The 21213-nt window shown below is 37.5% G+C and overlaps 1 protein-coding gene across 6 annotated transcripts in view; it reads right to left on the bottom strand.

Annotated features, from left to right (window-relative positions):
• Marchf1 (membrane associated ring-CH-type finger 1) overlaps window positions 1–21213 on the bottom strand; it is a 508963-nt gene that overhangs the window by 270731 nt on the left and 217019 nt on the right. For 2 of the 6 annotated variants that reach the window (XM_070016533.1, XM_070016535.1), the window contains exon 3: window positions 18324–18532. The exons of 2 other annotated variants lie outside the window; for them this stretch is intronic. In XM_070016533.1, the coding sequence (XP_069872634.1) occupies window positions 18324–18422 (99 nt within the window). In that variant the 5' untranslated portion in view covers window positions 18423–18532. Of the gene's footprint in view, window positions 1–18323; window positions 18533–21213 lie in introns of those variants that run through there. 2 more of the 6 variants (XM_070016536.1, XM_070016530.1) reach the window with 1 other exon arrangement.

The following is a 21213-nucleotide window of genomic DNA, read 5'->3' as shown; positions in this document are numbered from 1 at the left end:
CAGCAAGGGACCTTGCACAACATGACAAGAGAGAGACTTAAACTCACCACGAAGGCTGTGGGAAGCAATCAAAGTCACTTAGCAAGGGAGTGATATTGTTCAATTATTATCTTTTACTAAGTTAACCAGTTCACAAAGTAAGGTTGGTCCTTGAAAGGCTTGAGTCAGGAGCAATGAGCTTTGGGAATGAAGGAGGAGAGGAAATGATACAGGATGGATGGAGTACCTTGTTGTGCTGAAGCTCCGCTGTGGTCCTTTAAAGATAATTTAAGACAGGCATTTTACTTTGGCTATTTGCATAACTAGCACAATAAAATTTTAAAAAAATTCCAGGAACCATGTTTGGCCTTCTATTGTCAATGCCTTTTCCTGTTCCTACATTCTCCCCTATTTTCCTCTATCCCTTACCTCTAGTGTATCAGGTCTCTTGTATTTCTGTTAGTGCAGCACAGAGAAATATCAAAAGATATTTGGTGGTTGTATCCCTCAGGATTTTCTAGGAAAACAGCATTAGTCAGAAATCTCCATACCTATCTAGTCATGCCTACAGCTATCTCTATACCTCTACCTTACTCTAGATCTCTACCTGTGTCTGCAGCTAAATCAGACTGGGGGAAGAGTCATTATGAAGAAAATTAGCTCACATGATAGTGGGAGCTCAGAACTCTAAAATCAGTAGCAGGCTGGCCATCGAGAGATATATGTGTTTAGAATTTGCTCACAAATCCCTTCCTGCATGGGACAGGCAGTGGGTTTTTTTTTTTTTTGTATGAAAGACCTTCAGCAGATTAGATGAGACCTACATGAGTAGGTCCTGAAAATTCACTGACTTTAAATGTTATCTCATCCAAAATACCCTCTCAGTTGACACCTGAAGTTAAAATCACTGTGGGTACATATGGATGAGTCAGAATAAGGTTCTACTTGATGGTATGTTAATTAAGCATTAATAAGAGTCTGACCTTCGTGGCGGTAAAGTTTCAGACCATCGTGAAGAAAATCCTCTTGGTGAATGTATGTATTCCCCTAGTCATGGATCAGTCAGGAATCCATGTACCATTTCCACAAAATGCTGTGCTTGTTTGTTATTTAGTTTGTTCTTTAAGGTAGGGTCTCACTATATAGCCCAGAATGGTCTTGAACTTGTAATGTTCCTACATCAGCAGGAATATTTCAGTCCAAGAGCTGGAACAGTAGGTGGACGCTACTCTGTCCACCTTGAGAATGCTTTATTTGTGGAGAGCTTTGTATGTTCCCTGAATGCTATTCACTATCTTACCTGCCCAGGAAAAAGAATCAAAAGTTCCAGCTTTCTGGAAGGCGTTTGTCTTGAAATTCCTGCTACAGAGACAGACAAACTAAATGAATAACATAAGAGGGAAACTTATACTTGAATTTCTAAATGGGCAACTTGCCAAGTGAGAATTGTGAAGATGCATTTTACTACTTGTTGCAAAGACAATGATCACTACCTCGTATTACTGGTTTGTTCTATGATTTAGAAAAATCTCCATTATGTTCCATGCATTCGAGTTATCAAATAATGTTTGGAGTAGTTTAATTCATGCACATAGTATTAATCAAAAATACTATTACAATTCAACAGCATTTGATGAGCTCCCAGTCTATACTGAACTCAAAATAAGAGCTCTCTGCATTTCTTATAGTTGGGGCATTTCCTTCCCTGGTAGACACACTGGACTGTTTGCACTTCTGACAGGTATGGGATTATTTTTGCAGACAGCTAGAATACTCAGCAACCATTTCCTCCCTCACTCAACACCTCTCTCCTCTTTCATCTACCCTTCCTCCCACATACAACCAGAAACCATCAGCCTGGGAAAATAAAAGGCAACAAAATAAAGAGTACACTTCCTGGCTCAGGACTTGTTTGTCTAAATTAACTGTGTCTAGCCACAGAGCATTAATGAGAAGGACTAAGCTGAATTGCTCCCCTGGCCTGGGTAAAGCAGGAAGGAAAATGGTACTGTAACAGTGCCTTCTCGTAGGCTTCAGAGGCCAGAGAAACAGCCTGTGTTTCAGATCTCACAAAGAACGAGCAGAGAGGCCTCCCAGCTAGCCATTGGCACATGGCTGGGAGGGATTTTTTTTTCCTCTTACAATAATAGATTGGCAGTCGTGTGGGATGGCTAGGTGCTCTCTAGAGTGTTCTTCTGGTTTTCTTTACAAGAAAGAAGTAGAAAGGCATCCCTAGGAGAGAAATGTAGCTCACACAATGCCAGGAACATAAGGAGCACATTTGCTTCCTTCATGTGCACAGCTGGGAGACGCCACTTGCATTTTCTTATTTGGGGCTAAACTCAATATTTAAGAGTACCACTTCAAGCACAGAAAATATATGAGCAACATCATAGAAATGTGTAGGTTCCCTATGGCATTTTCTACCAGTTAAGGCAAATGTTTGCTCAAACCAGGATGTTTACATGTGTGTCCAGAGAGATCTCTGTCAGTGTAGTGATGTATTTCAGGGAAAAAGTAATGCTTTGGAGGGCTATTGGTTCTTGCTAATAAAGCTGTTATATGTCAGGACAATAGCAATATTTATTTTAACATGATTTCTGCTTTTGCAGAAAATTAAATCAGATTTAGTGTAAAATAAAAATGATGTGCTTTAGACTGTAAGTCTGCCCTTTTGTTATTTATCTTCAGTGATAAATGTAGCATATGTTGTAGTCCATCTGGATGGGCAACAGATCAAAATGAATGACACGAAACAAAAATATATGCTACATGCAACGTGTTCCTGTGATCCAATTTTTAAAAACTTGATCCAATTTAGCCTTAACAAACACATTATCATTTAACAAAAATATGTAGATTAGAGTAGAAATATGGAATGCCCTGGGAAATAATTCCACTCAAACTAGTAAAAATCAGTCTATATAACACATGTCCCTTTGAAGGAAGACTACGGGGAACAAAGTCCCAAAATCACCTGACACGTGAAAGAAAACCATTATATGCACAATTTAGATTCAAACAAACACATTTGCGTTAAATAACTTAACCAAAGTGACACTTGCCCAAAAAGAAGACAAGAGAATGATCAGTAGAACAGAGCTACAGGCAAAGATGTGGCTGCAGATAGCTGATGACAGGCCTGGGAAAGGACAGTTTCTAATGCAAGACATAATGACTTAGACTGTTCTCATGGCATGACATTTTAAAGGTCATGTTTATAAACTCTTCACAGAGTGTTAGGTACTTGTAAGGACCTTAAATGTACTTGTTTGGGGGTAGATTATTAGGTTGGAAGTTGTAATGTATTGTAAACCTCTGCTTTTATACTATTTTGATCACTCTGAGCAAACAAATTTGTAGCTACCAGGCTCTCTCCTGAATCTCAAAGACTCCTGGAGCTAATCAGTACACATAGGGAATACAACGATTCCTTCATAACAGGGCATCCATGCATACAAATGGTAACTACTCAATAAATGCTAGGTTGATGATTAGATGGATGGACGGATAGATGATGGATGGATAGACAAACATTTCCAGGGTTTGAAAAAATGGCACTAAGTAGAAAGACAACTGCAGCATAAAGAACAATGTAATGGGAATCAGGAAATCTTGATTCTAGCTTTGCCATCTTCTCAAGAGCTAGCTATAACATTTGGGAGCATCAAGATTTGTTTTTCCTTGATCTGAAAAAGAAGCATGGGTGCATTTAATCTAACTTATCATTAGACTGCGACGTGCAGCATGCTTTTAATTCTACATTGTGTATTCAGTGCTATAGCAAATATATTTAATCTCTCTCCCAATTCAAGTCTCTAGATGCTTTTAAAATTTATGGGTAAAAACATTATCTCAATTTCCTATAATAGATCCATATATGCTCCTGAAACAGATCTTTAAAGAAAAAAGGTTTAAAGTCCCTTCACTGACTTTAGTTGTCAATTTGTAGGGATGCTTTGGTTTGATAATGGTACTCAGTGATGCAGGACAGCTAAACACAAGATCTGGGTAAGTCCTACACAGTTCAGATTAGGGTAGCAACACCATCCATCTCACCAGGTCTAAGAAAATTTCTTCTCTCCAGGAATATTGACTACAGCCTTGCCATGTGTCAATGCCACTGTGAGCACAATGGCTCTGACAAGAAGAGAGACAGAGCCCTTCTCTTTCAGGTATTCTGTCTTCAAGCAAGAGTACATAAAGTAATCCCAGAGAGTGATCCCTGTGCATTGAACAGACTCCCAAGTAGCAGGAGAGTGAGGTAAGATGCTACAGTATCATTTCGGACAACTCAGCAGAATAATAAAGTAGGAAATCTGGAGAAAGGCATGGTAAGTGAGTGAAAACACTGTTTGAATCTCTGAGGCATACATGAGCTTCCTGAACTAAAGAAAAGCTCATGGGCTGTAAAGAATCCACTCATGGGCCATAAAGAATCCACTCATGGGCAGGGAAATACTTGTATGATCTGTAGCTAAGTTGTTGTGTTTCAAAGTTTACTAGTTCAAGTTTATCATGTGAGGCTTGCTAGTCTGGTTAGTAAAGGTTCCACTAAGCCAAAGCTAAAGGAAAGCTCTCTATAAAGACTGGAAGTAGAAGAGAGGTCAGAGGTGTGAGTGCAGCAAGCACTTGAAGTTGACACACCAAGGAAAAGGTCAAGAGTGTTTTCAAATGTGGAGAGTAGACCAGAGTAAAAGAGTGGAAACTGAAACAAGCAAAAAGTAATTCGAAAGCCAGGGAACTAAAGATTAGGCTAAACTCAAACCAGTTTTTTGGCCCACATATTATAAGCAATTATGTCTCTATATAAGATATATTACAGAGCTGCTAACTATAGACTTTTAAGGGCAAGATGAGAATAACCAATGCCTTAAGATACTATCTTATTCAGAATACAATCTTACATATAAAAGAATTAAATATATAATGCCTTTTCTGTAGTCATTCCAAAACTTGATGAAAATAGCAAAATAAGAATTAACCAAAGGAAAGAGCATTGCTTGCATTTAAAATCATTCAGTTTTAAAATCTGAAGCACGCTGGACTTTTATATGCCATATTCATTTATATGACAAGGTATACTTGTACTAAAATGTCTAATGTGTTTGTTTTAGGAGCTCTGTTAGGTATAGGAATTTTAAGGCGCTCAATTTAGAAGAATCAAAATTAGTCACTATCAGTGTAATTGTAATGGTTGTAAAGTTCATTTAGCAGCTGAAATTAACCAATCTAGCAATGGCAAAGATGATTTCTATATGTAAATGTGGAATTAAAATAGATTGTCATATCCTCTCAAAAAATAGTATAGCAAGCATAAAATCTGCATTTAACTTCTTTGGAGACTGATCCAGACCAGCTGTACAAATGTATCAAGTGTAGATTCAGGCTCTAGAACAAAAAGCATCTATTTATGGTTTAAAGAAGACCACAGTATGTTTTCTATTGTTGCATAGCTAATCACCCTCAAAATGAGTGACTTTAAACAGCATCTACTTAGCCTCTAATTCTGAGGGGTAGATATTAAGCCCTGGATCAGCTCAAATAATCTCTGAGAGGCTTATTCATACATCTGCCATCAGTTGGGACCTGCTGGTCTAAGCCTCACTCTCATGGTCTAGTGACTGGACACCTGTAGCCCGAAGGTAATAGGAATGAGTGTGTTACATGATTCACCATTAACTTGCTAGTCTGGTTTATCTCCTCTTTAAGATGAGCAAGAAGGGCAAATTGCAAGGCTCAGCTCTCACCATTGCTCCTCCTCTCCCACTGGGTGAAGGAGGTCCTCGTATGAGGAGGAGGTCACTAGCAAAGGCCATAAATGTAGGAGAAAATATCAAGCAAGGAGTCATCACTGTCATGTAATCACTGTGGTTAAATACAGTAACTTATGATAAAAATGTATTTTCCCATTAATAAAAATGACATGAACCTATGGTCAGAAGTAACAAGTATTCTAAGAAAGATGACAAGAAACTAAGTTTTCTGTGGTAAAAGACAGAGATCATATCTTTTTTGCTTTCTGATATCCTTAGTAGAGTTTCTTATCACAAACAAATGTCTTTTGAGAATATGAACAATTTTAAATAGAAGTAACTTTTCCACTAGAAGATCTAGGATACAAAGACACATTCTATATAGCCCAGTAAGGGGGGGGGGGGTGGAGAAACAGGATAATACAGTAGCTTTGAATATGCCTACTCCTGAAAGATTACCTCAGTTTACTTCTTATTGAACACATGTCATTAGAGAGAGTATCATAACTTACTGGGCCCAAATTTGTGGCCTAGAAAATGGAGATCACGAAAGACACCCCCTCACTCATCTGTTATTGTTTTTACTTGGCATTACTTGCTTTAAGAGGTAGGCTCTCTCGGTCTATGACTCTTCTTCTGAATAGCGTGACCTGGTAACCATGTTAACCAATAAGTTTGGTCATTATAATGCCATATGACTTGTAAGAACTGGTCACAAAAAATGTGGCTCAACATAACCTCAATTTTTAAAATACCTATCCTTGAAACCCTTAACCTCTATCTAAGACATCTGACAACATGAAGATCGTCAATGTCTACAAACAGATGGTCAGCTGACAAGCCTATTCTTGGGCTCTTCCTAACCTATACCAGAAAGGTGAGTGAACAAACAATAAGGTGATTTCAATGGCTGAGATACTCTCCAACCTTTGATACTTCACAACTAAGACTTCGGACACTTAGAGGTGGTGAAAACCCAACACTACTAAGCCCTACCTAAATTTCTAATGGATAGCATTCATAATAGGGCTGTGTGTTTTAAACCACTAAATTTTGAGTTTATTACATGGTAATAGTGATTGCATGAGAAATATGGTACCTTGGAATAAAAAGACCCTGCCATTAAAAAAAAAAAAGCCAAAGCATATACTTTGGGCTTGGGGACAGGTGGCAGCCAAAGCGAAGGAGGTCTTGTGATGAAGAACTTTATTCATCTACTTGATTGGATCACTGGATTCCTGCACATTTGGTGGTATATGACTGTGGGAGTGGCTGTGAGAGTGTTTGGACAACTGAATTGCTAAATGGAATAGCGCAGATGGCCCTTCCTCACATGGGAAGACCTCATTCGGTCAGTTAAAGATCTGAACATAACAGAAAGGCTGAGTCAGAAGAAACTCTTCTGGCCTTACAATATGAGCTTGAACACCAGTCTTCTGTCTTGTACTAAAACTAGAAAAGTGGCTCTCCTTAACCTCCAGAATCCCAGCTTTTCATTGAACTGGTGTCATTGCCCCTCCCAAGTCTCCCTTGCCAACACCTTGAGACTTCTTGTTTTTTTTATAATAATAACTATATATATATATATGTATATTGTATATCCTATCATTCCTGCAATTCTGGAGAATCATGACTGACATATCTTGAGGAGAGAACGAGAGATAGACATAAAAGAGACTTCTGATCAAAGATGAGAAAGAATTTTATCATTCTTAATGATAAAAAGGTTGGCAACACTTGATTATGATGGTTAAAATATCCAAGGGTGGTGCATGTAGATTAAAACTAAGGGGGTAAAAAGTTTCAAACAAAATGTAGAAGAAATATTTTTAAAAGCCTGGACTTGTTGGGTTTGAAAAACAAAACTAGTTTCTCTTCCCTACTTTCTTCCCCAGCAGAACCTAAAATTGGTGAAATGATTCAGAAGAAATATTAATTCAGATTGAAAATCAAGGGCATGATTATACAAAGCCTTCAGTAAGGCTTATAAAGATTAGAAGTAGTGTCCCATCAATCCTTGCAAAGAGACAGGAGCCTTCCAAGGATCTTAAAAATATCCCTGGCGGGCATCTTCATTTAATTTGTATTCTTGGAATTTTAAGGGCTTTATGTTCAGCATCTTCACAGGAACTCAAAGTACATAAGAGTTTATCACAAAGAGATTTCTGGGTATGCTTTTTTTCTGATGGACTAGATTATAAATTGAGATGCAAAATTGCATAATACATTGAAAGAAACTGTTCAAGTTGGAGCTCAAGAGACAAAGTCAGTCCAAAGCGAAAAGATACCATTGAGCTTGCCAGCATTTTGAGCAGGAAGAATGTCTGAGTTGGCCTTCTCATTTGAATACAGGACACATAGAAAACACTAAATTAGGGAAGGAGCTACAAGTCAGAGGGCAGAACAATGTTTGGGAGAAGTAGTCTAGACTCTAAGAAATTATGGGTTTCAGAATCATTATGAACCATTAACTGTCAGTTGTCTGTTTCATAAGATTCTGTATAGACGTTACTCAATATATTTAAAAGTGTAGTCAATGGATAATTCATCTCTCTAGTTGGGTCTTCAGATTGAAAAGGACTATAATAGAACATACTCAAGAAGCCTCAGCTTCAGCTGAAGTTTAGATGATAGCTCTTGGAGTTATAGTTGTTGGAAAAATAAATGAGATTTCCAAGATCTGGGGGAAGAGAAAGGTTACAAGTTTTACCCTGAAAGGCAAAGGGAAACACAACATGTAGTGTAGTAGCTATGAAACTAGAATCCAAAAATTATTGACAGTTTCCATCAAAAGGCGATGTCTACATATATCCTCTTTGTTTCTGGGCAGGTATATACATGGTTACTTTGACCAATGTGCTATTGCTTAATTGATGCTGGATCATTGTTGAGGCTGTTATATAAAAGCAGTGGGATTCTGATTTGCTTGTTGTAAATTTACATTTGAAACCCGAGTCCCATAGGAGTACATGCATCATACTGTGAGGATGTGAAGACACAGAGGGAGATCACACCAGTTTCCTGGTTGGCAGTTTTGTGCCTCTAATTACCTCCATCCATGCGTCCACTGTCTGAGACAATGAGATTTCATGTAATGACATTCCCAATGTTTAAGTCCCTCCCAGAAGCATAGACTTAAAGCCACAGTCATCCACAGTGCAGTATCCTACTCTGAATTGCTCAAATTTTTGACCCACAGAATTTAAAGGCATGATAGATTAGTTATTTTAATGTATCAAAGTTGGGGGCAAATCATTACCATGCCAACTAGAAAACCACTGCAGAGAGTGGTTGTGAGTGGTAACAAAACACACACACATACGCACACACACACACACACACACACACTCACACACACACGCACACATGCATGCACAGGAGTTCCAACTAAACACAAAGTATGTGATCAATCACTGTTGGCTAGAATAACAATGGCTTCCAAATTTGAACACCCTCCTTTCTCCCTTTCTCCAGATATATGCTCTTAACCACCACATTGTTGCCATTTACCCCAGGCAACCATGTAGCAGGTAGAGCATTTCTTCTAATTCTGAAACCTAAAACTCTCTTCTACTTTCCTTGGGCCTCAAATATAGTGTCCAGGTGGGATGTCAATAATGGCCATCATAAGCAAGCCCTCACTGTGTTAAGAACCTGACCACACAGAAATGGCTCTTACTGAAACCTGAATGAACGGCCACAATAGCTGCATATGCTTATATGAAAAGTAGTTTGGGATTCACAATAAAAGCTATTGTTATAAGTTAGATGGTCAAATCTTTGTAATAGCACCAAGAATAAATTTCTAAAGTACTTCCTAATTAGTTTGAGTAAAACTGAAAAGTAGAACTGTTTCAGAATTCCATCTGTGCAAATTTCAGTCACTGCAAACTCTGGGGCATCCACCGCTGTAGGGAACTTTCTTAGCATAAACCTGTTTAGGTTTATAGGGAGGAATAATTATTTTCTTTAGAGAATGTGACTGCATGTGAAGCCACATAGCTGGTGACCAAATGTTTGCTTTCTGTATCCCATATGAGCTTCATTTTCTTAGTTGAAAGCATTGCACGTCCAATGCTTTCCTAATGCTACTTTTTCCCCTAAGAAATTTCCTTTTACTCCTGGTGACATTAAAAGCATCAACTCTTACGAATGCAACGTACAACAGAAAGAATGACACCGCCCCATTTGTTAGGAAATGGAAAGACTTGGAAAAAAATTATATTAAGTGAAGTAAGGCAGGCCCAAAGAAACACAGGTCCCATGGTTTCCCTTATTTGCAATAACTAATCTATGTCTAGGACAAGCAGAAAAGGTCAAAAGATATGTACATATGACCATATAAGATGATTCTAAGCAAAATGAACCCCAAGATAGGGATATAAGGGGTTTTATCTTTCTTGCTGTTGTTTTTAATGTACTTCTAGTGTACTTGTGATTTTTTGTTTCTTTTATATGTTCTTCCCCATGGTATAACCCCTGTTGTCACTGTATTTGATACTGGTGCCCTGCATCTTGTATATACATTTTTCTAATTTGGAGAGGGGAAGAGAAATAACACAATGCTGAAATAAGGATACAGGCTGACCCATTGTAACAATGAGATGTACAAGACACTATGTTGACAACGAACTTTACAGCTTGGGGAGGGAAGGGGGGAGGAGTTGGGAAGGTGAGGAGGGAAGGGATGGTAGGGGAAAAACAAAGGAGGGGTAACAATGTCCATAGGAAATGGACTCATTACCTTACTCATGTAACTGTAACCCCTCTGTACAATATCTTTACAATAAAAATATATTTAAAAAAAAGAATGTAACATGCATGTTGGAGGCTTTGTATTCGAAAATGTGCCCTCATTGGATAGGAGGGTGAAGAGATCTTGCTAAAGTTTTCCCCTTGTCTTTTGTCATCCAGATTTGCACAATTTGATGAATGAACAATCAAGGTGAAAAATACAAGAGTGACACTTGGTTCTCATGAGCACTCTGGTTTTTTTCTTCAGTCCCCTTTCAACTCTTTTAAGAGCAAAGTCTCATCACCATTCCTATCTGACTGTCAAGCTTCTTTCCATTACTTAGCAGGGTTACAGAGACAGGAAAGAGAATGAGTATCGAACAGATGTCATTTCTCATCCTCATCAGCAGTTTATGAAGGCGACTGCTAGGGGCTCCGGTGAGATTCCTGGGAAGGAGCTGGGGAAAAGCAATACCCAGGCCATGATCTTCCCCTTCACAGGGGCCTCAGGTTGAAGGATTCTAAATCCGGGTCAGTAGCGTTCCTTTTGTGCTGCAAAGAACTAAGGTAAATGTTGGCCAATGGGCAAGTTCTACTAACCCTGTTTACTAAAACATATGTCATTATGTCTGCTCCTTTTGCCCCAAGACTCTTCCATATCGAGATCTCAGTTCAAGCAGTGGCAGTGATCAAAATGCATAACTATTTAAAGATAATAAAACTACAATTCTAAGAAAGAGCTTTGTTCAATCATCTCTCAAACACAATGACTACCTGGGCTTTCATTAACTTAGCCATGAATTCATAATCACTTTTTAAAGATTAATTCCAGGGAGGCGCTCTAGTATCTACCTACTAAGTGGATGCACAATTTTAAATATACTCACAAAGGTATGCCAGTAATTGCTTTCATTTGATAATCAATAAAATATGCTATTCAGTCTTATTTTTAATGCACTCTCCTACACCATCTGCTTTTAAAAAAAATAATGTGAATTATGCTAATTTCATTGCCAAAAGCAAATAATTCTATGGAAATTTCCTGGTTTCCATTATATAAGAAAGTATTTTAACATTATTAGCATGCTCAGTGGAATTCATTCCAAGCACACGGGACTCTTAATACGCAATTTAGACTCAGGGGAGAAGTTGGGAAGTGCTTCTCTAGAGAAATGCAAAGGAGAATTAGCCTTCTACCCCTTGGCATTCTCCCTCCAGTGTCAGATTCACACCTACTAACGATGCATTTCACTTGGTACGTACAGAGCATTAACCTGTATGCTCTGCTTAAGTGTGCTCTCAAGCAGAGGCTGTGCATAAATGCGTGTTTGTGACAACTTTACCAAGATCCAAGCTATTTCTAATTTCAGAAATCAGTCACAGCACAGGTAACAATGCAGGAATAATTGCAACTGTATTTTGGCAAGTTAACATTTAGGGTCCTTTTTGTTGTAATGTGAAACAAAAAAAAAAGGCATAAGCATTGAAGGGCATATATTGAAGTAGTCCATAGGGAAATTGATCTCTTTGTTTCTCCTCTCTCTCTCCTCTTCCCTTCCCCCTGCTTATTTATAAATCACCTTTGGCATCAGGAACATTAGTATTCTCCTTGAAGCTCCAGTTCTTTCTTTATATCCAGATCTAAGGTCTTCATGAAAACCAACTCTAAGAGGAGAACCATTCATTCCACAAGACCACAAGATTTTAGGAGCAAAATGACTTAACCAAAATCTCATTAAAGTCTGGTGTTTGGTTGATTCTGGTCGACTAATGTACCCTTTGTTTCTACAAATTTTGTTCAGAAAATGAAGGTATTTTAATTATAAAGAAAGTATATAGGATTTAAAATTATAATAACCTGAATACTAATCTCCACTCTGATATTCAGTATGGCTTTTGTAACTTTTTTCTGCTATTCAGTATAAAACAAGATTCCATACATCTATCATTTATTTGTTTCATTTAAAAATGAAGACAAATATTTTGTTTTGTTAAATTCACCGAAGTTCAGGATTTTTAAATAACAAATCTACAGCTACCCCTTGAGGAAACAACAACAACAACAACAACAAAGAAAGAAAGAAAGAAAGATGACCCACAGTTTATAGTTGAGAGTGACATCCTAGGAAAAAGAAAAAGAAGTATACTTTTGGGAATAGAATGGGAAATTTAAAGTAGAGAAATATAACACAATCAGGACAGTGGTCAAGATAATGCATATATAAAGAAATTTTTTCTTCTTTCCTCTCAAATCTTTGTAAAGCGTATTTGTCACAGGAAAGGAAGGCTCATGGTCTGTTCTTTCCTCTTCCATAACACCATCATCTCAAGAATGGCCACTGGGTTCTGATGGAAGATATAGTTGCAAGTGGCAACAGCAACAATAGAACCATCACAAATGTGACTGAAATGCCTGAAATACTGTGAGTCTAAGAGACATTTGCCTACAAAGCCCCAGAGAGTTATGAAATATGTCTTAGACTCTGACTGAATACTAAGATTGGTATAGTTATAATTTCCAGATTTACAGTAGAAAATTAAGTCACCCTCAGAGGGCTAAGAATTTGAAGAATGAAATTTACTACCTTTGTAAGAGACAGATGTCTTATGGGCTCAATGCTCTAATGTGAATTAATTACAACCTAATAAGTGGTTTAGTATGAAAGAAAGAAAGAAAGAAAGAAAGAAAGAAAGAAAGAAAGAAAGAAAGAAAGAAAGAAAGAAAGAAAGAAAGAAAGAAAGAAAGAAAAGATTAATAGAAGCAAAGCCACATATTTAGCAAAATTGCTAAAAGCGATTTGTAGAAGCTAATCTGTCAGTCTCTCTCTCTTTTTTTAATTTGGTCATGGGGCCTGAACTCTGGGCCTGGGCACTGTCCCACAGCTCTTCAGCTCAAGGCTAGCACTCTACCACTTGAGCCACAGCATCACTTCGGCTTTTTCTGCTTATATGGTGCTGAGCATTAAACCCAGGGCCTCATGCATACAAGGCAAACACTCTACCACTGAGCCACCTTCCCAGCCCATCTGTTGGTCTCTTAACACTCAATTAGAGCAAACCAAATGTGGTACCATGTGCATCTTTAGAGAAGTATCTTACCCTAACATCCTGATTGTATAAGTGTAGGTAAATTATCCTAGCCAAATCAGCTCATTGTTCACATTAATTCTATGCTACTAAGAGACTAATTGGTATTTTCACCCCCAGAACTTGCTGGGGCTTGTACTCATGCATTCTATCAGTAATTTATATATTTTTATGTCCAGATATAAATAAAAATGTCAATCCATAGAATTATACTAAATCCATAGCTTTGTGATAGAATGATGTCTATCTACTTCATAACAAATTAGAGTGGCTATGATAATCACTCTAGCTCTGCTATTAAAATCTAGACTGTGCTAATAAAGCCTTGTACATGTGTGCCACAAGTAAGTGCGTAATAAAACCTTGTACAGGTCACAGAGTATGGCACTGATTTTTAACTGGCTGAGCAAACTCTGGAGCTGATGTTTCTAAAAGAAAAATTATATCCCTCCTCTTACCTTTAATATTAACCCAATCCAAACTTGGTATGTGTTATTGTTGTTCTTTTTTCTGTTTATTTGCATCTAGAGTTATTAACCAAATATGTAAATCTTTAGAACCGTATGCCATGCAAAAATTTCAAAATATATATTCAGTATTAAATTTGAAATTGTCTTTTACAGCCTAGGATTACAACGGTAGTTAACAAATATATTTCTATTTTTTCATTCTTCCATATATAGCAAAATAAAAAAGCAACTCATGTTGTTAGTAGATTCATTTATCCAAGAGTCTCTAAGTTTCTAGTGAAGTAGAAATTAAATTGGCTTATGTTTAAATTAGAAACATGTGGATCATTAGAATGTGGATCATTTGCTCAAATGTTCATGTGGGTTCTTTGGTTAAAACAAGCAAAAACAATAGGAAATTGTAAATACGATTTTCAACAGATTCTTAATCTTCTTGTAGCAGAAATCACTTAATTTATAGAAACTATTGCTCTATACTACATAGTCCTGACTTCTAACACACAAGACAAATTTTATTGTCTACCTATCTTAAAAGGCAATTGTTGATTTTTAAGACCAGCTAATCAAATGAGAGAGACAGAGAAGAATGATGGAAAGAAGTAACATTGATAAAGATGCATTGTACTTGCAAAGTGATTTGTTGAATGGGAACTCCTTTGTACAACTTAAAGAAAATTAAAAATGTAATAAAATATATAGAGAGAAGTCATTAATTGTGTATAAGGTTTAAACATTCGTCCACCATATTTTTAAAGAGAAATGTTTAACATCATACATTAGAAAGTAAGATGGATTTGAAACCTTAAAACTACTTCTTTTCCTTCTCATACTCAAAACTAAATCTCCTTTTAAAAGAATATATAAGCTCAATCTTTCTATTCATTTCTCACAGCTAACCTAGTTTTCCTCCTGTTAGAACTCCCACTGACATCCCTTATGGAAAATACTGTTTCATTTTCTAGAAGGAATCCCTACTTATACTGTAGAGGTGGAATGTCCCATTTAAAAGTCTTAATATACCTTAAACATTGTTTGTGTTTGAACTCAGAGAGTCAAGGGGTCATACACTTGGACATGATAAGTTATACAGGACTCTAGACATTCACACAATGAGACCAAAGGAGGATATGCTTAGGAGAGGATCACAAAGGCTCAATAGCTATACGCATATGATCATATAAAATGATGCTTATTTAAATGAACTCCAGGAAATGGAAACAAGAGGGTTTTGCTACTGGTTTATTGTTTTTTTTTGTTCTCCTTTGTCACTGTTTTTTGTTTCCTGTACCTTTTGTCTTGTATATAAGTTTATCTGTCTTTGAGAGAGTAAGGAGTAGCCCAGAAATGGTGAGACAAAGGGTGAACACATGCAGCAATGATACCCACTAGACGTTATACAGAAAATGAACTATACAATTTGTGGGCGAGACAAGAGAGAAAAACTAGGAGAGAACAAGAGACAGGTGACACTGTTCAAAAAGAAATGCACTCATTCCCTGACTTATGTAACTATAACCCCTTTGTACCTCACCTTTGCAATGACAATAAAAAAGTCAAGGAGTCATTGTGGCTCCTATTTTTGTAGCTGACCTAGAGTAAACTCGTCTCATTTGAATACAAAATTCTCTTCCCAAAGACATTTGTGTCCACCATTATTTTTGGACATGTGATGTAGACCTTAAAAGGTGCTCATTTCTACATGAGGAGGTGGCTTCTTCATATGAATATGGATTATTTTCCTCAATAAAATACATTGATTTTCCTTGTTAGAGAAGAGCTTGTTTCACAAATTATCTCCATTGATTCCTTATTTCCTGCAAGTAAGAAACCTTTATCTAGCCCCTTGTCTCCAAGTTGTGCTTATTAGCTTTTCATTCAGCAAGAGGAAATTTATTACATTTGGTCACCATTGTATCAAAGTGTGTTTGCCCTGAAAAAATTAATACTTGTTTCCATATAAATACTTGCAAAGTTTGGTGAGAATATGTCCTAGTATCAATGTACTACTGTAAAAACTAAGCAAGTTCAAGCACTATATCATTTGAAAACACTAGAAAAATGAGCACAGGATAGAAGAAATATTCTACAAAAGATTTTTTTAAAAAGCTAAGCAAGAATATGGGTCCATGAGTTCAAGTACCAGTACTGGCAAGGAAGGAAGGACAGAAAGAAAGAAAGAAAGAAAGAAAGAAAGAAAGAAAGAAAGAAAGAAAGAAAGAAAGAAAGAAAGAAAGAAAGAAAGAAAGAAAGAAAGAAAGAAAGAAAGAAAGAACGAAAGAAAGAAAGAAAGAAAGAAAGAAAGAAAGAAAGAAAGAAAGAAAGAAAGAAAGAAAGATTGATTTAAAAAGAGAGTGAGCAAAAGAGAAAAAGGGAGAGAGAAAGGAATAAGGTAGGAAGGAAGGAAGGAAGGAAGGAAGGAAGGAAGGAAGGAAAGAAGGAAGGAAGGAAGGAAAGAAGGAAGGAAGGAAGAAAGAAAGAAAGAAAGAAAGAAAGAAAGAAAGAAAGAAAGAAAGAAAGAAAGAAGGAAGGAAGAGATTGATGGTCAAGTCATTTAAGCCATTCCACTTTATCTGATTCACGCTAAGTAGAAATCAGTAACAGAAGAGGTCTGATTTGGACATGCAAATGAAGTAGTATTTTCATTTCTCATCATTCCAGATACCAAACAAATTGATACCTAATAATAAAAAAGATTCAAAAATCCTCTGAAGTTGTCTTAAATATATTATAAATTTGCTCAAAGATTTAAGTTGTGAATAAGTAATCCATAACATTTGCATATATTGCTCATGGTATTCCATACCTGTTTTCACAGAATCGATCTGTGACTCCTGTTTCCCTTAATCCACACTAATACATTTAAGACAGAGTTTTCTGTAATTACATCAAGATTTTCCAGCTAATATTGATCTTCAAAGTTACATTACCAACTATATTTCATTCTTAAAGACCATTGTTGTCCATATGTTAGAGGAATTGCTAAAGTAAAAGTCTGTCACACACTAACTTAGGCAGAAAATGCTCCTAAAGTTTTCTGTACACTTGAGCCACATCAAGAACTCATTACACTTAAATGATATTTTACAAACCAGGTAAAAGAAAGCAGGAGGGGGGCTGTAAATATACAAGTTTATTAATTGCTTCCTATCAAGCCTATTTGATACTTCACTTGCTATTTCCCTTATTTTTGTTTCTTGTTTATTTTTTGTGTGTCTTGAGCACACATCCTTGGGCAAAAAAGATTAACCCAAAGACCTAAAGTAGGAACAGCTCATATTCTACAAAGATAAACAAATAACTAACTATAATTGTTTAAAAAGAATAAGAGGATTACAGATCCAGTTCTGTTTTTTGAGACAGGGTCTCACTGGCAGTCTAGGTTAACTTCATGTGGGGATTCAAAGCGTGCATTGGTCTTTTAAGAATGCCTGCTTGATTTCTAATTTCTACATTCCTTTGAGGTGATCTTAGCAGTACTTACTTTTCACCCAGTCTGCTTGACTCTACTCAATCCCTTTCTTAAAACCCTTTGAAACAGGTACTCATAACCAAACTTTCATACAGTGTAAGTTACATCGATAGCTCATTAGGTTCACTCTAAAACAAAACCGAAATATAATAAGCATTATATACTATGTTGTTTCAAGCAATGCTTTTTTATCATAAAGAATAAAATATAATTGAACAGACAGCAAGTAAAAGCCATGTGCATCCGTACACTATCAAGAAATGACAACAAAGTTACCCTGTTATGTGCTATGTATTCAGTGTTACAGCTTTCTCTCCCTGACATCTCTACTACTATGTTAAGAAAGTTACTTTTGCACATGTAAGTTTCATGAGCTGTGAGCAGATTTGGCGCACATCAACCATCCTAGTGTCTGAAAATGGACAAGGGCAGCATCCATGACCAATTCAGGACATCTGGGTTCTATCCCATGAGTCAAAGATGTGAAAAGTGATTTTGTGGATTGGTCAGAAAAAGGCAGAAGTGATGATCTGTCAAATGCCAAATGTCCTAATCCATCTGCTTCTTTTCTTTATTCAGAAAACAACTTGTTTCCTATGTCCCTGTTAGTTGCAAATGATTCTCTCCCACTCTACTATTAGAAGCTGACAGCTGGAATTCGACTGTTCTTACACCTGAGCCACATCTTGTTGCTCACAGCAAGAAACAGAGATCAAGGAGGAGAGGAGAGAGAAGAGGAGAGAGACAGAGACAGAGACAGAAAGAGCGCAAGCTGTGTTGGCTACAATCCATAGTTCTCTAAGTTTGTCAAGGCAAACCTCCTCTTACCTCGACTTCCTTGTTCTTCTCTTTGTTTCTGCCCATTGAACTTCTCCCATTGCTGGCAGTCTCCCGGGCAGGGATTACAGAAATCTGGTGCAGGGGCATATTGGCAGGGCTGCAGGTTGCCAATCCCTGATTGGACGCCTGATCTCTTCACTGGCCCTCAGCAGCCCACCTGCACAATTGTTCATATCCTTGCTTTGCCAAGCTCAGGTCTAGATAAAAAGGGGGAAAAATAGTGTTTGAGACATGGTGCAGCAGGTGCCAGGGTCTTCTGGCTAAAATGCCAAGTCCACTGAAAGGAGGGTTGAAAAGGAATAAGAGCAAAATAATCCAGGGAGGATTGCATTCTCCAAAGGACGGTTTACTGCAAGTCATAACTGCACTGCTTTGTCACGGGAGCACCCCCTCTCCCCTCAGAGCATTGTGGGAGACAATTCAATTTCTATGGTACCTAATAACTGTCATGGAAACCAAGGAAACCCAGGTCTCACAGGCCCTTATTAGCAACTGCTTCCTTTAATGGCACACACTCCCACATGTGCAGCGGCTGCCACTTCTGCTTTTGTTGGGTCCCCCGTTCCCCCCCATTCCCCAGGAGTCCACTAAGCACCCAGAGACACTGCATCCTGCTGACTTAGGTAAATAAGCAGAAGGCTGAAAAGCTTAGTGTCCTAGTTAGAGCCAAATCTCTTCCTTGGAAAGCTCACTAGCTGGCTCTGTCCTTCGTGCTTCTATGTCTACAGTAATCTGCTTAGGTTAAAGGACCTGCCTGCAAGTGAACAGCACCCACTAAGGTGGGGGAGAGAGAAGGAAGGGAGAGAGAAGGAAGGGAGAGAAAGGGGAGGGAAGAGAGAGGAGACTGGAAGAGTAAATAACAGAGGAAAGCGACTGAAGGTGACTGCATAGCCTATGGAGAGCTGACAACAAAATCAGAAAGCACCATCAGTACTGAACCCTAGGTCTCTGTCCTGCTCTCTAAATGTACTTGTTAGGATCAGTAGTAATGCTGCTTTGCTCTTCCATGAAGGAAACAGACTCTGCTAAGAACTTTTCTATTCTTCTTCAGAAATAAATGATTTGGGAAAAAAAACAAATAATGAGTAAGATTTTCTGTTCTTTACTTTATATAAAAAAAAAAAAAGCCAAGTGACCTTTTAAAATAGTTCAGGGCTGGGAAGGTGGCTCAGTGGTCGAGTGCTTGCCTAGCATGCATGAGGCCTTGGGTTCGATTCCTCAGCACCACATAAGCAGAAAAAGTGGGAAGTGGTGCTGTGGCTCAAGTGGTAGAGATCTAGAGCCGAGGGACAGTTCCCAGGCCCAGAGTTCAGACCCCGTGAACAACAAAAATAAAAATAGTATTTCAGATGAATGAAATCCTAAAAATGCTCTAACTGTAAAAATCACATTCCCTTGTGATTTCCTCTTCTTTTAGGGCATTCTGTCTTTACAAAGCCAAGTTCTCTTCTTTCATTTGATACAATTTTCTGGTCGTTATGAATAGACCAGGTATCCTAAGGTCTTTTGTGTTTATGCAGCCCAAAAAATTAGAGAGATAGAGATAGAGATAGAGATTTCTGTCACAGGGTGCTGTTTTATACATGACAATTTATCTCTAGACACATCTTTCCATTTCACAATGGCAATGCCTGTTCCAATATAATAATATAATGTTTTAGCTCCACCTAGAAAAAAATTTGGCAAAGATAGATACTCTCATTTGTAACAAAACCAAATGTAAACAATGTAAAGATAGCCCCAAACCAAGCATTTATTTATCTATCTATTTATTGTAACTACATTTTAGGAGTTGCACAAAATATCTGCCATTTAACAAATCCATTTTTAATTTAAATATTTGCATCAAAATAAGTATTTTCATGTTTTGTCAAGTCGTTCCCAATTATCCAATTCTTTTAAACTCAATTAGTCACCTTTCCAGGTTCTAACCTCTACCATTTATCAGACTCAGCCACAGAGATTTTAAAAATGCAAAGTTAGTTGACCCAAGACCCAGTAATGTGGATTCCAGTTCCACAAAGCTGTGGTGGTAATCTGAAATGGATAGTTTTTTAAAACAATCACAGTTGATTCTTAAATTAATTTTGAGAACCACTATAATATATCAGTAAAACAGCCTTAGCTCAATAAGCTGTAGATTGTACAGTCACAAACTTCTTGCTTTAGGAAAAAAATAAAGGTCATGCCACACTCAATATTTCTTCATCATCAGACTTAGCTTACAAAGCATATTTGTGAAGTACAGAAGCTTGAATAAAAGGAAGAAAGGCCAACCTCTTCCAGAAATGCCACCTCCAAACTTAAGATGACAATGTCTAAACACATTGCTATAGTTTACAGATCCCATCTGTGATCTGAAAGTGTGCAGGGGACATTTCCTGACTTTAAGAATGATTGTATAGCCTAATCTCATATGTACATAGCCACTGAGCTCTTCTGCTCATCTGTGAGGGCTACCCTAGACATATTCTAATTATTACAAATGAGGGAAAACATGGGATCTATGTTTCTTTGGGTCTGGCTTACTTCACTTAATATGATTTTTTCCCCAAGTCTTTCCATTTCCTTACAAATAGGGAGATATCATTCTTTCTGATGGAAGCATAGAATTCCATTGTGTATATATACCACAGTTTCTTGATCCATTCATCTACTGAGGGGAATCTAGGTTGGTTCCATAGCTTAGCTATGGTAAATCATGGTGCAATAAACATGGTTGTGCTGGTAGCTTTGCTATGGCCTTGTATGTGATTATTTGCCCAGAAATGGTATTACTGGGTCATAGGGGAGCTCTATATTTAGTCTTTTGAGGAACCTCTACACTGCTTTCCAGAGTGGTTGAACAAGACTACACTCCCACCAATAGTGGGTGAGG

This window comes from Dipodomys merriami, unplaced genomic scaffold (assembly GCF_024711535.1).
Source record: "Dipodomys merriami isolate MVZ:Mamm:240054 unplaced genomic scaffold, mDipMer1.0.p SCAF_12, whole genome shotgun sequence".
Taxonomy (NCBI): domain Eukaryota; kingdom Metazoa; phylum Chordata; class Mammalia; order Rodentia; family Heteromyidae; genus Dipodomys; species Dipodomys merriami.
Note: the sequence above shows the minus strand (reverse complement) of the source record. Positions and strands in the feature narration are given on the sequence as shown.